Source organism: Bombina bombina, chromosome 6 (genome assembly GCF_027579735.1).
Source record: "Bombina bombina isolate aBomBom1 chromosome 6, aBomBom1.pri, whole genome shotgun sequence".
Lineage (NCBI taxonomy): Eukaryota > Metazoa > Chordata > Amphibia > Anura > Bombinatoridae > Bombina > Bombina bombina.
In genome coordinates this window covers 782,373,159-782,387,750 of record NC_069504.1, presented here as the reverse complement: position 1 = coordinate 782,387,750, position 14,592 = coordinate 782,373,159, and the positions used below count along the sequence as shown (strand labels likewise).

General features: G+C 41.4%; 1 protein-coding gene across 3 annotated transcripts in view; it reads right to left on the bottom strand.

The window, feature by feature from the left end:
• Positions 1 to 3,105: 3,105 nt before the first annotated feature.
• LOC128663659 (DBIRD complex subunit ZNF326) overlaps positions 3,106 to 14,592 on the bottom strand; it is a 112,560-nt gene continuing 101,073 nt past the window's right edge. For all 3 annotated transcript variants that reach the window (XM_053718096.1, XM_053718094.1, XM_053718095.1), the window contains exon 18: positions 3,106 to 3,891. In XM_053718096.1, coding sequence (XP_053574071.1) covers positions 3,412 to 3,891 — 480 coding nt within the window. In that variant the 3' untranslated portion in view covers positions 3,106 to 3,411. The remainder of the gene's footprint in view (positions 3,892 to 14,592) is intronic.

Genomic DNA, 14,592 nt, shown 5'->3' with positions numbered 1-14,592 from the left:
GGCTTTTTACCTCCCTCAATACGACTTTTGAAGCCTTTTGAGCCCTTCAGAGAAGTCCTGGATCATGCAGGAAGAAGCTGGATGTCTGTGTCTGTAATTTTTGCTTTGCAAAAAAAACGCTAAAATAGGCCCCTCCCACTCATATTACAACAGTGGGAAGCCTCAGGGAACTGTTTCTAGGCAAAATTCAAGCCAGCCATGTGGAAAAAAACTAGGCCCCAATAAGTTTTATCACCAAACATATGTAAAAAACGATTAAACATGCCAGCAAACGTTTTAAAATACACTTTTATAAGAGGATGTATCTCTATTAATAAGCCTGATACCAGTTGCTATCACTGCATTTAAGGCTTTACTTACATTACTTCGGTATCAGCAGCATTTTCTAGCAAATTCCATCCCTAGAAAAATATTTTAACTGCACATACCTTATTACAGGAAAACCTGCACGCTATTCCCCCTCTGAAGTTACCTCACTCCTCAGAATATGTGAGAACAGCAAAGGATCTTAGTTACTTCTGCTAAGATCATAGAAAACGCAGGCAGATTCTTCTTCTAAATACTGCCTGAGATAAACAGTACACTCCGGTACCATTTAAAAATAACAAACTTTTGATTGAAGAAATAAACTAAGTATAAAACACCACAGTCCTCTTACGACCTCCATCTTAGTTGAGAGTTGCAAGAGAATGACTGGATATGGCAGTGAGGGGAGGAGCTATATAGCAGCTCTGCTGTGGGTGATCCTCTTGCAACTTCCTGTTGGGAAGGAGAATATCCCACAAGTAATGGATGATCCGTGGACTGGATACACTTAACAAGAGAAAGTGGGAATATATTTAATGCAAACCCACAATCTGTACATATTGTACAAAAAGACAAACACTAAAGTGAAACGTACCTTTTTAATGCATCAACTAATCTCAGGGATTCCACAGTTAGGGTCCATCTGTTGATCTGAGCATAACAGAAACCAGTTTTTATTGCCCTGACTGCACCTCTGAGCCTTGCCTTTGCGTCTATCATACACAGGGCAAGTAAGAGACCAGATTTGGGGCATAATTTATGTCATCATGTGGGGTATATTATAATTTTTTTAGTTAAAGTTCTTCTGTTTAAAATGCTGAGGAAGTTCAGGGCTTATAAAATTTTGACCGCTATTTTATTATTTTTGTGAATTAGTTGGGGTGGGTGGTAGTTAGTGGGAAATTGGGTAGGTTAGTGTATATGTAGTTAGGGGATACAACAGTTAAAAATGCTTAGGAAGTTAAGGGCAGAGAGGAAGCTTACAGAATTCTGACAGCGGACTCAGAGGCGACAGTGTGTCATATTTTGATAAAGCGATGGATTATTTGCCTGATTCTGCAGGGCCCCAGCAGAGAGGTATGAATCCCCCTAGTGCTGTCCATGATGCAGATAACTGGGTACCTACCCCCTGATAATTTTTAACAAATATCGCCCCCTTTCAAAGCAAATAGTATGCTCTCGTTAATTTTAATTGACAAGCTGCTTATATTTAAAAACAGATGTTGCCTTTGTGGGGTAATTTGCAATCATGAGAAGCTAAAATGAGACATAGGCCCAGCATCAACTTTGGAAAAATATAAAATGGATGTGTCTCAAACTTGCCCCTTCAACATCCACATGTAACCTGGGGAGTCTACTTAAGAAATGGTAGGCTTTTGTGGGGTAGTTTGAACTAGCAAACTTCTAAAATGGTACATAGACCCAGACCCAGCACCAAAATGCAAAGTTTTTAATAATAAAAGATGGCGGAAGGGGCCTTCAACATCAACATATACCTTGCAAAAGTACACATGGGAGTATTACTGTGATAAGACATAGCTGAACAACATATTAAAAATGTTATACTAGCGCTGCGGAATCTGTTGGTGCTCTACATATAATCGATAATACTGCATAACACACATAAAGATTGCAAAGTATGCAGCAAAATCAGTGTGTGTGAATACTTTTCTTTCTTTTTTTTTTACCACTACACTTGGTACAAACTAGTGAAATAATTGCACCACTATAAGGTTCAAAATATGCAATTTGAGATACCCTGGGGTGTTTACTTTCAAAAATGCCTTTCTGGCAAACTGCTAAAATGCTTTAAAATGAGACATAGACCCATCAAATCCATCTATGAAAATTCCAACTTTAACTTCACAAAACCTTGTGAGGTCTACTGTTGAATCTGTTAGCGCTCTACAAATAACCGATAATAATAATAATAATAAATATATACTTTTTTTTTATGATGGCTATTAAACTTGGAAGACAAACATCAAATTCTAAAATCGTTCCACATTGAAACTGTTTTTTACACCTTGTATTTTGTGACCTATAACTACCAAAATAAACTAAACTCCTAGACATATGATGTACTGTGTAAATCAGGACAATTCAATGAATTTATTTTGAATTACTTTTCTTTTGTAAACGAGATTTTATATGTCACATCAACTGAAAGTCCTTTTAAAACCGGTATATATTATGTGTTGGTGCAATCAATGAGAAAGATGGAAATTAGGGTTGAACACACACACAACAAAAATTCCAAATTATTTGTGTCCTTAAAGGGACAATCTACTTGAATTTTTTTATTGTTTAAAAAGATAGATAATCCCTTTATTACCCATTCCCCCAGTTTTGCATAACCAACACTTATATTATACACTTTTTACCTCTGATTACCTTGCATCTAAAGCCTCGGCAGACTGATGCCTTATCTTAGTTCTTTTGACAGACTTGCATTTTAGCTAATCAGCGCTGACTCAAAAATAACTCCACGGGAGTGATCACAATGGTATCTACATGGCACACATGAAATAGCACTGTCTGGCTGTGAAAAGCTAATTAAATGCACTGATATAAGAGGCAGCCTTCAAGGGATTAGAAATTGGCATATAAGCCTAACGAGGTTTAGACTTCAACATAGAATACCAAAAGAACAAAGCAAAATTGATGCTAAAAGTAAATTGGAAAGTTGTTTAAAATTTCATGCCCATCTGAATCATGAATTTTAATTTTGACTAGACTGTCCCTTTAAGTACAAAACTGAGCTGTGGCCTTAAGGGGATAAAGAAAACATTACAAACATTGCAAGTTATCAGAAATGTTCAATTATTTAGTGAACAATTACACTGAATATTATTGTGATAAACAATTCTTGGTCAAGTATGAATTGCATGAGTCAGTTCTGAACTGTCTTTAAAGAAACAACTTAAAACATTAAAATGGTGTAAAGAAATAATTTTATGATCCCTTTTGTTCGGATTTATAATATGGGGATATTTCCATTGATAACAAGGGAACATATTTTGAACACTTGACGACTAGTGGGCACTAATCAACAAACAACATGTGTTGGTCTACTAAAAAGGCATATTAACTGCATATAACTATTTACATTTCAGTGTCAACAGTCTGTGGTTCACTGGGGGCATCCTCTGGGATAACTGGTGTTTCCTCTGGGTCAATAGGAGCATTCTCTGGGTTAACAGGTGTTTCCTCTAGGTCAATAGGAGCATCCTCTGGGTTTACAGGGCCCTCCTCTAGGTCAATGGGGCCCTCCTCTGAGTTTACAGGGCCCTCCTCTAGGTCAATGGGGCCCTCCTCTAGGTTAATGGGGCCCTCCTCTAGGTTAATGGGGCCCTCCTCTAGGTTAATGGGGCCCTCCTCTAGGTTAATGGGGCCCTCCTCTAGGTTAATGGGGCCCTCCTCTTCAGTCTGATGTGGCTGAAGTTCTGGAGGGCACAACTTTTCATTTTCTGCATCTTTGCAAGGTACTTCTATAACGTCATCTTCAGAAGCGGCATCGTCCTCAGACACTAGATCCTCAACAGTAGTTAAAACATCTTCCGCAGTTTTAAAAGGATCTTCCCCCTAAGTAGTCACAAAAAAAGATAGGCGTTAGAAGTCAATTCAGTTATTGATACTCAATTACTAGTGTAAAAAAAAAAAAATAGAAGGCAAGTAGATCTACAGAATGTGACCTACCTAACAGCTATAATTTTAGAATCACTACAATGACAAAAAAAAAAAAAGCAACTTAAAAAGGGATATGAAACCCCCCTTTTCCATGATTCAGATAGAGCATACAATTTTAAGCAACTTTCTAAATTACTTAATAGGAGTAAATTAGAAAGTTATAAATTAGAAAGTTATTTAAAGGGACAGTCAAGTCCAAAACCCCCCCAAAACTTTTGTGATTCAGATAGGGAATGTAAACAACTTTCCAATGGAATTTTATCACCAATTTTGCTTTGCTCTCTTGGTATTCTTAGTTGAAAGCTAAACCTAGGAGGTTCATATGCTAATTTCTTAGACAACGGCTGCCTCTAATCTGAAAGCATTTTGACAGTTTTCACCACTAGAGGGCAATAGTTCATGAGTTTCATATAGATAACATTGAGCTCTCGCACGTGAAGATACCTAAGAGTGAGCACTGATTGGCTAAAATGCAAGTCTGTCAAAAGAACAAATAAGGGGGCAGTTTGCAGAGGGAAATGGGTAATAAAGGGATTATCTTTTTAAACAACAAAAATTCTGGTGTTGACTGTCCCTTTAAAAATGTCATGCTTATCTAAATCATGAAAGAAAAAAGGAAATTTATTCTTACCTGATAAATTTGTTTCTTTTAAGATACAATGAGTCCACGGATTTCATCCTTACATGTGGGATATCACCTCCTGGTCAGCAGGAGGAGGCAAAGAGCACCACAGCAGAGCTGTATATATAGCTCCTCCCTTCCCTCCCACTCCAGTCATTCGACCGAAGTTAGGAAGAGAAAGGAAAAGCCAAGGTGCAGAGGTGACTGAAGTTTAACAAAAATAAAGACCTGTCTCATAAAAACAGGGTGGGCCGTGGACTCATCGTATCTTAAAAGAAACAAATTCATCAGGTAAGAATAAATTTCCTCTTCTTTTTAAAGATACGATGAGTCCACGGATTTCATCCTTACTTGTGGGATACAATACCAAAGCTATAGTACACGGATGAAAAGGGAGGGACAAGACAGGGAACCTAAACGGAAGGCACCACTGCTTGAAGACCTTTCCTCCCAAAAAAAGCCTCAGACGAGGCAAAGGTATCAAATTAGTAAAATTTGGAAAAAGTGTGAAGAGACTACCAAGTTGCAGCTTTGCAAATCTGTTCAACAGAAGCATCATTTTTGAATGCCCATGAGGAAGCCACAGCCCTAGTAGAATGAGCCGTAATTCGTTCAGGAGGCTGCTGTCCAGCAGTCTCATATGCAAAACGGATGATACTCTTCAGCCAAAAAGAAATAGGTAGCCGTAGCTTTCTGACCCCTACGTTTCTCTGAAAAAACGACAAACAAGGAAGATGATTGACGAAAATCCTTAGTTGTCTGTAAGTAGAACATCAAAGCACGGACCACGTCCAAATTATGTAACAGACGCTCCTTCTTAGAAGGATTAGGACACAAGGAAGGAACAACAATTTCCTGATTAATATTCTTATTTGAAACCACCTTAGGAAGAAAACCAGGTTTGGTTCGTACCACCACCTTATCTGAATGGAAAATAAGATAAAGAGAATCACATTGCAATGCCGAAAGCTCAGATACTCTATGAGCAGAAGAAATAGCAACCAAAAATAAAACTTTCTAAGATAATAACTTAATATCTATGGAATGCATAGGTTCGAACGGAACCCCTTGAAGAACTTTAAGAACTAAATTCAAACTCCAAGGAGGAGCAATTGGTCTAAATACAGGCTTGATTCTAGTCAGAGCCTGACAAAAAGATTGCACATCTGGGACATCTGCCAAACGTTTGTGTAACAAAATAGATAAAGCAGAAATCTGTCTTTTCAAAGAGCTTGCGGACAACCCCTTCTCCAATCCGTCTTGGAGAAAAGACAAAATCCTGGGAATCCTAACCCTACTCCATGAGTATCCCTTGGATTCACATCAAAAAAGATATTTACGCCATATCTTATGGTAAATTTTCCTAGTAACAGGCTTACGTGCCTGAATCAAAGTGTCTATGACCGAAACAGAAAAACCTCGCTTAGATAAAATCAGGCTTTCAACCTCCAAGCAGTCAGCTGTAGAGAAACGAGATTTGGATGATGGAAGGGACCCTGAATGACATCTTTCCTCAATGGGAGCTTCCATGGTGGCTGAGATGACATGTCCACCAGATCGGCATACCAAATCCTGCGAGGCCATGCAGGGGCGATGATGATCACAGACGCCCTCTCCTGTTTGATTCGAGCAATCACCCGGGGAAGGAGAGCAAACGGTGGAATACATAAGCTAGGCTGAAAGACCAAGGCACTGCCAAGGCATCTATCAGCTCGGCCTGGGGATCCCTGGACCCGTATCTTGGGGGAAGAATTTCTGAACTCCAACTGATATCCCTGAGATACAATTTCTAGTGTCCAGGGATCCTGAACATCCCTTCTCCAAGCTTGGACGAAGAGAGAGAGTCTGCCCCCTATTAGATCCGGTCCCGGATCGGGGGCCGACCCTTCATGCTGACTTCGAAGCAGCAGCAGGCTTCTTGCATTGTTTACACTTGTTCCAAGACTGGTTGGGTCTCCAAGTGGACTTGGTTTGTGAATAGTTCCCTTCCTGTTTAGCGGAAGAGGAAAGGGGAACGCCCTTGAAATTTCGAAAGGAACGAAAATCACTCTGTCGACCTCTCTGTTTGGACTTTTTATCCTGAGGGAGGAGATGACCCTTGCCTCCCGTGATGGCAGAAATGATTTACTTCAAGTCAGGCCTGAACAGGGTCTTCCGCCTTGTAAGGAATAGCCAAAAGCTTAGACTTGGATGACACATCCGCAGACCAAGACTTCAGCCATAAAGCCCTGCGTGCTAAGATGGCAAAGCCAGAACTCTTTGCCGCCAATTTAGTAATCTGCAGAGAAGCATACGTAATAAACAAGTTGGCTAACTTAAGAGCTTTAATCCTATCCTGTATCTCTTCCAAAGGAGTTTCAGTCTTAAGAGACTCTTCCAGAGCATCAAACCAATAAGCAGCCGCACTGGTGACTTTAACAACGCAAGCCGCTGGTTGCAATAGGAATCCCTGGTGAATGTAAATCTTCTTAAGGAGACCCTCTAACTTCTTATCCATAGGGTCTTTGAAAGCACAACTATCCTCGATAGGAATAGTAGTTCGTTTGGCCGGGGTAGAAATAGCTCCCTCAACTTTAGGGACCGTCTGCCAAGAATCCCTAATAGCGTCGGCTACAGAATACATCTTTTTAAAAACGGGAGAAGGAAAGAAGGGAATGCCTGGTCTCTCCCACTCTTTTGCAATAATCTCTGAAGTCGTTTTTGGAACTGGAAAGACATCTAAGTAAGATGGAACTTCCAAGTATCTGTCCAACTTACTCAATTTCTCTGGAGGAACCACTATTGAGTCACAATCATCCAGAGTAACCAACACCTCCCTCAGTAATAAGCGGAGGTGTTCAAGCTTAAACCTGAAAGAAACCACAGGGGCAAAGCACTTCCTGGGTCAGAAAGTTCACCTTCGGATAGGACCTCCGTACCCTCCAACTCAGAACCCCGGAAGGGTACTTTCGCAATCGCCATACTAGTATCAGAGGCTGCATTGACCACATAATTGTCCCTTCTTGTACGCTTGCCGTGCGATATGGGAAGGGTAGATAACGCATCAGAAAGAGTAGAGGACATCACTGCAGCTATGTCCTTTAAGGTAAATGCAGCAGAAACTGGTAAAATACATGGTCCCTCTTGAGCGGGCGTGAAGGGCTGTGACGCTTGGGGAGAAAGCTGCGGCATTCTCTGCATCTCATTCATAGACTCTTGAGAAGCATCTGCCTTAGGCAAAGATTTATAAAAAAAAAAAAAAAAATGGTCTCTATAGTGTAAAGCTCTCTCAATGCATGAAGGGCAAAAAGGAACAGGAGGTTCCACAGTGGCATCCAAACACATGGAACATGGTACAGTCTGAATATCATCTGAATCCATGATAACAGAAAAGCAAGCAAAAAATTGGTCTTGTCCCCTTTAAATTATATAGTTTCTCAATTTATGGCCAAAATGTACAGTGCATAACAGCACAAACTAAATACTTCTCCGTACATGTGATCCCGACAAAATACTGTGCCTTTAAGAAATAAAACGGCTAACAATCTTTTTTGTTTTTAGTGCAAATCAGTTAGACTATTTTAACAAGTAAGCAAGCAGCACCTCGCCTCAACAGCTCTGCTGAGGCGCCTACCTGCCCCCACGGTCCACCAACCACTCTTAGGCACAAGTCCGGATCGATCCGACAACGCCCAAGACCGCCTGCTTAGCTCGCAACCATGCGGTCGTGGCGTCACTAGCGATGGCTCCTACAGACAGTCGGGACTTTCCGGAAGTAAATGTACGCTGCGCTGCTATTTTCCAAGCCCCAGCACGCCAAAGTAAGCCCCGCCCTTCGTGGGCATCACCTAAGCCATCCGTGTAAGATCGCCGTAGCCCTGTATAGTTAAGCAAGCCGACAGATATGTTTTGGTCGCAACTTAAAAGTCAGTCATAGTGCCACTAAAACACACAGCCATGAACCGGAGTCTCTGGTAACATATCCCCAGTACACATTAGCCAGTGACCTGTAGGGAGCCCTCATAGTAAGTCTATTATAAAGTTCAGTGACAATATAAAAGTACAGTGTCGGTTGACATGGCCACATGAGAACCACACACTCTGTTAACAAGGAAAGCCCTTTCCAGAGAGCATATGTTTTCCCCAACAGATAAAAGTACAGCAATTTCTGAGATAGCAAGTGGCCCAGAAAAATAAAGACTGCACTTACCTTTAAGCTGAGCGACAGCATGACACGTTTCACAGGATCAAGAGGTCTTCTCCCTCCTGTAGTTCTGTGGACACAGAAAGGGCCTTAGTTAATATCTGCCAAGACCATCATCAACAGAAGGGAAGCACTAGTATGGGAGGCACAGTGAGGGTTAAGTCCCACCAGTTCCCATTGCTTTAAAGCCACCTGTAGCTCTACTCTAGAGGCTGACAAGGAATACGGCTACACCCTATAGTAAAAAGCGCTCAATGGTACCATTTTAAAAATAAACTCTTGATTGAAGAATCTAAACACCTCACTTTACCTCTTCCTATAACTAACACAGGCAAAGAGAATGACTGGAGTGGGAGGGAAGGGAGGAGCTATATATACAGCTCAGCTGTGGTGCGCTTTGCCTCCTCCTGCTGACCAGGAGGCGATATCCCACAAGGATGAAATCCGTTGACTCATCGTATCTTTAAAAAGAAATATTGGGTTTCATGTCCCTTTAAATCTGAACTCTAGGGGATGCAAAAAAAACAACAAGCTCTTATTTGCAAGCGTAGGTAACCGTATTTAAAGGGAAAGTCTACACCAGAATTTGTATTGTTTGAAAAAAAGATAGATAATCCCTTTATTACCCATTCCCTAGTTTTGCATTACCAACACAGTTATATAAATACACTTTTTACCTCTGATTACCTTGTATCTAAGGCTCTGCAAACTGCCCCCTTATTTCACTTCTTTTGACAGACATCCATTTTAGCCAATCAGAGCTTGCTCACTGGAACTCCACGTGCTTGAGCACAGTGTTATCTATATGATAAAAGTGAACTAACACCCTCTAGTGGTGAAAAACTGTCAAAATGCCGTGAGAGAAGAGGCGGCCTTCAAGGTCTAAGAAATTAGCAAAAGAACCTCCTAGGTTTAGCTTTCAACTAAGAATACCAAGAGAACAAAGCAAAATTGGTGATAAAAGTAAATTGGAAAATTGTTTAAAATACATTCTCTATCTGAATCATGAAAGTTTATTTTGGACTAGACTGTCCCTTTAACTCATGCAGTAAAGTCGATAGGAAGCTGCAAGCCTTGCGGTTCATGATCAGGACACAGCTGGTGATCCAAACAGAAGCAACAGTCACACAACCACAACAATTACCGGCTCTGTCAAGCTTGCAGGCACTTGAGTGGGACATTACCGGCGTGTTTAACCCATTCACGGTGGTTAAAACATGTAGTTTTCTAGTGCCAGTAATGCACAAAGCACATGTAATAAGAGCATGTTATCTGGGATTAGAATATCCCTTAATAGGTCAGAATTTAAAACCACCAATGAAATTACAGTACTCTATCATTTGATAGTCACCTACCCTTAAAGGTACAGTAAATGCCTTGTAATTACAAGATATTTCTGTTGTGTTGCTATACAACATAATAGTCAAGTCTAAACATTTTTAAAGTAAATTAGAATCTCATTTGCTGCAATTGCTTTTCATTAGCCAAACTCCCTACTACCACTTGCCTTAGAAGGAACAACGATCCCCCTGATTCATATTCTCAGATGAGACCACTTTCAGAAGAAAACCAGATACTATTACCAAGATAGCCTTATCCTGGTGAAACATTAAGTATGGAGGCTTGCAATGTAAGGCTGATAATTTTGTCACTCCGAGCACAAGAAATAGCAAGCAAAATCAGAACCTTTCAAGAGAAACTCGATGTCTAGAGCATGCATAGGCTCAAAAGGGAAGGAGCGGTAACAACCTTGAAATCCAAATTAAGGCTCCACGGAAGAAGAGCCAACTTACTGTGAAGTAAAACTAAAAGTGCTGAAACTAGCAGATAAACCCTTATCCAGACCCTCCTGAAGGGACTGGAGAATATAGGGAATCTTCACAGAATGCCAGGGTTAACCCCTACCCAAACACCACGACAGTTACGTTTTCCACACCTGTATCAAAGTATCAAACTAAGCTGACATACCAAGTCCTTCTGGGCCATGCAGGAAGCAATGAGGATAACTGAAACCTTCTCTTACTTGAGACGGGCTACCACCCTCAGCATGAGAACTATTGGAGGAAAGATGTACACCAACTGATACTGCCAATAAGCTGTCAAGGCATCCACAAGTTCTGCCTGAAGATCTCGTAAACTTGAGCTATATCTCAGAAGTTTGTGATTCATGCGAAACGCCATCAAATCTGGCTCTGGGCATCCTCAGCGAGCTATCAAGTTGCTGAAAGTCTCCTGATTGAGAGACCACTCCCGGAGTGGAGAGACTGACTTCTCAGATAGTCCGTCTCCCAGTTGTTCACTACTGGAATGTAAATAGCTGAAATGGTGTACTGATACCTCTCTGCCCACAGAAGAATGTGAGCTACCTCTTGCAATGCTATAGAGCTGTGGGTACCCCCTTGATGACTGATATATGCCACAGTTGTTATATTGTCTGACTGGAAATGGATAAATAAGACCAGGCGAAGACGAAGCCAAGTTTACAGAGCCTTGAAGATAGCCCTGAGCTACAGGACATTGATAGGCAAGGCCGCTTTCGGTCGCAACCAGAATCCCTGTGCTCTCAAATAACCCCAAACCGCCGCCCCATTCTGAAAGGCATCCTTGGTGATTATCTGCCACGTCGGTTGGAGGAAGCTCATCCACGGCCAGTCACTAAGAGAGAGAGACTGTCTTGCGGTCCGTTCTAAAGAAATTGACAGACAAATCTGAATGATCCCCGTTCCACTGCCTCAGCATGCATAATATATTTGGAGGGGACACAGATGAAAACGTGCAAACGGAATGGCATCTGGAAAAGGAAAGAGCTGAAAGCTAAAATTAACCTTACACGCTACCCAATTAATCCCTTCACTGCCGGAAATAGAGGCTTGGTGCGCAGCTGCAATCAACAGGCTTCTAATTAGCAGACATATGGCTTTGCCATTGCTTTTTGATATTTCTGAACAAAAGGGGATCCCAGAGAAGCTTTTACAACATTTTGTCCCATGATTGCACAAGCAGTATAGAAATAATTTCAGTGAGAAACCTAAAGTTTGTGAAAAAATGAAAAAAAAAAGTAAATTTATGCTTACCTGATAAATTGATTTCTTCTATAAAGGTAAGACGAATCCACGGATTCATCCTTTACTTGTGGGATATTATCCTCCCGCTAACAGGAAGTGGCAAAGAACACCACAGCAGAGCTGTCTATATAGCTCCTCCCTTAGCTCCACCCCCCAGTCAGTCGACCGAAGGTACAGGAAGAAAAAGGAGAAACTACAAGGTGCAGAGGTGACTGAAGTTGAAATAAAAAAAAAAATACAATCTGTCTTAAAATGACAGGGCAGGCCGTGGACTCGTCTTACCATAGAAGAAATCAATTTATCAGGTAAGCATAAATTTACTTTTCTTCTATAAAGGTAAGACGAGTATGCAGTCCCGTATGCCAAACGGATGATGCTTTTTAGCCAAAAGGCAAGAGAGGTAGCCATAGCTTTTTGACCTCTACGTTTTCCAGAACAGACAACAAACAAAGAAGATGTTTGACAGAAATCTTTGGTCGCTTGCAAGTAAAACTTTAAAGCACAAACCACATCCAAGTTGTGCAATAGACGCTCCTTCTTAGAGGAAGGATTAGGACACAGAGAAGGAACAACAATTTCCTGATTAATATTCTTATTAGTAACAACCTTAGGAAGGAATCCAGGTTTTTTTACGCAAAACCACCTTATCAGCATGGAAAACAAGATAAGGCAAGTCGAATTGCAATGCAGATAGTTCAGAATGGCGAACCTGAGGAACTGGTGATGATCTTTGTGGATAGGAATGTGTAGCTACGCATCCTTTAAGTCCACGGTGGTCATATATTGACCCTCCTGGATCATCGGCATAATAGTCCGAATGGTCTCCATCTTGAAGGATGGGACTGAGGAATTTGTTTAGGATCTTGAGATCCAAAATTGGTCTGAAAGTTCCCTCTTTTTTGGGAACCACAGATTGGAGTAGAACCCTTGCCCCTGTTCTGTTTCCGGAACTGGGCAGATCACTCCCATGGTATATAGGTCTTCTACACAGCGTAAGAATGCCTCTCTTTTTGTCTGGTTTACAGACAATTGAGAAAGATGGAATCTCCCCCTTGGGGGAGAATCTTTGAAATCTAGAAGATACCCCTGGGTTACTATTTCTAAAGCCCAGGAGTCCTGAACGTCTCTTGCCCAAGCCTGAGCGAAGAGAGAAAGTCTGCCCCCTACTAGATCCGGTCCCGGATCGGGGGCTACCCCTTCATGCTGTCTTGGTGGCAGCAGCAGGCTTCTTGGCCTGTTTACCCTTGTTCCAAGTCTGGTTAGGTCTCCAGACTGACTTGGATTGAGCAAAATTCCCCTCTTGCTTTGCGGCAGGGGAAGAGGTAGAGGGACCACCTTTGAAGTTTCGAAAGGAACAAAAATTATTTTGTTTGGTCCTCATCTTATTCGTCTTATCCTGAGGAAGGGCATGGCCTTTCGCTCCAGTGATGTCTGAAATGATCTTTCAGTTCAGGCCCAAATAGGGTCTTACCCTTGAAAGGGATGGCTAAAAGCTTAGCTTTTGATGACACATCAGCAGACCAGGACTTAAGCCATAATGCTCTACGCGCCAAAATGGCAAAACCGGAATTCTTTGCCGCTAATTTAGCCAATTGAAAAGCGGCATCTGTAATGAAAGAAATAGCTAGCTTGAGAGCCCTAATTCTATCCAGAATATCATCTAATGGGGTCTCAACCTGAAGAGCCTCTTCCAGAGCCTCAAACCAAAAGGACGCTGCAGTAGTTACATTAACAATGCACGCTATAGTTTGGAGAATAAAACCTTGATGAACAAATATTTTCTTCAGGAGACCCTCTAATTTTGTATCCATAGGATCTTTGAAAGCACAACTGTCCTCAATAGGTATAGTTGTACGCTTAGCTAGGGTAGAAATAGCTCCTTCCACCTTAGGGACCGTCTGCCACGAGTCCCGCACGGTGTCTGATATGGGAAACATTTTCTTAAAAAGTAGGAGGGGGAGCGAAAGGAATACCTGGTCTATCCCACTCCTTAGTAAAAATTTCCGAAATCCTCTTAGGGACCGGAAAAACATCAGTGTAGGCAGGAACCTCTAGGAATCTGTCCATTTTACACAATTTCTCTGGAACTACAATAGGGTCACAATCATCCAGAGTCACTAAAACCTCCCTGAGCAATAAGCGGAGGTGTTCTAGTTTAAATTTAAAAGCTGTCATATCTGAATCTGTCTGAGGGAACATATTTCCTGAATCAGAAATCTCTCCCTTAGCCAGCAAATCCCTCACTTCAGAACATTGTGAGAGTACCTCGGATATGGCTAATAAAGAGTCAGAGGGCTCAGTGTTTGTTCTCACACCAGACCTGCTGCGCTTCCCCTGCAACCCAGGCAGTTTAGATAAAACCTCTGTGAGGGTAGTATTCATAACTGCGGCCATATCTTACAGGGTGAAAGATGTAGGCGCACTAGAAGTACTTGGCGTCGCTTGTGCGGGCGTTAACGGTTGTCACACTTGGGGAGAATTAGATGGCATAACCTGATTCTCTCCTGACTGAGAATCATCCTGCGACATACTTTTAGTAGCTAAAATATCTTCTTTACAATTTATTGACCTTTCAGTGCATGAGGGACACATTCTAAGTGGAGGTTCCACAATGGCTTCTAAACATATTGAACAATGACTTTCTTCAATGTCAGACATGTTGAAAAGTGCCATTAAAGTCTTATTTATTTTTAAGATTGTAGCCACGAACTTTCATTTACATTCTT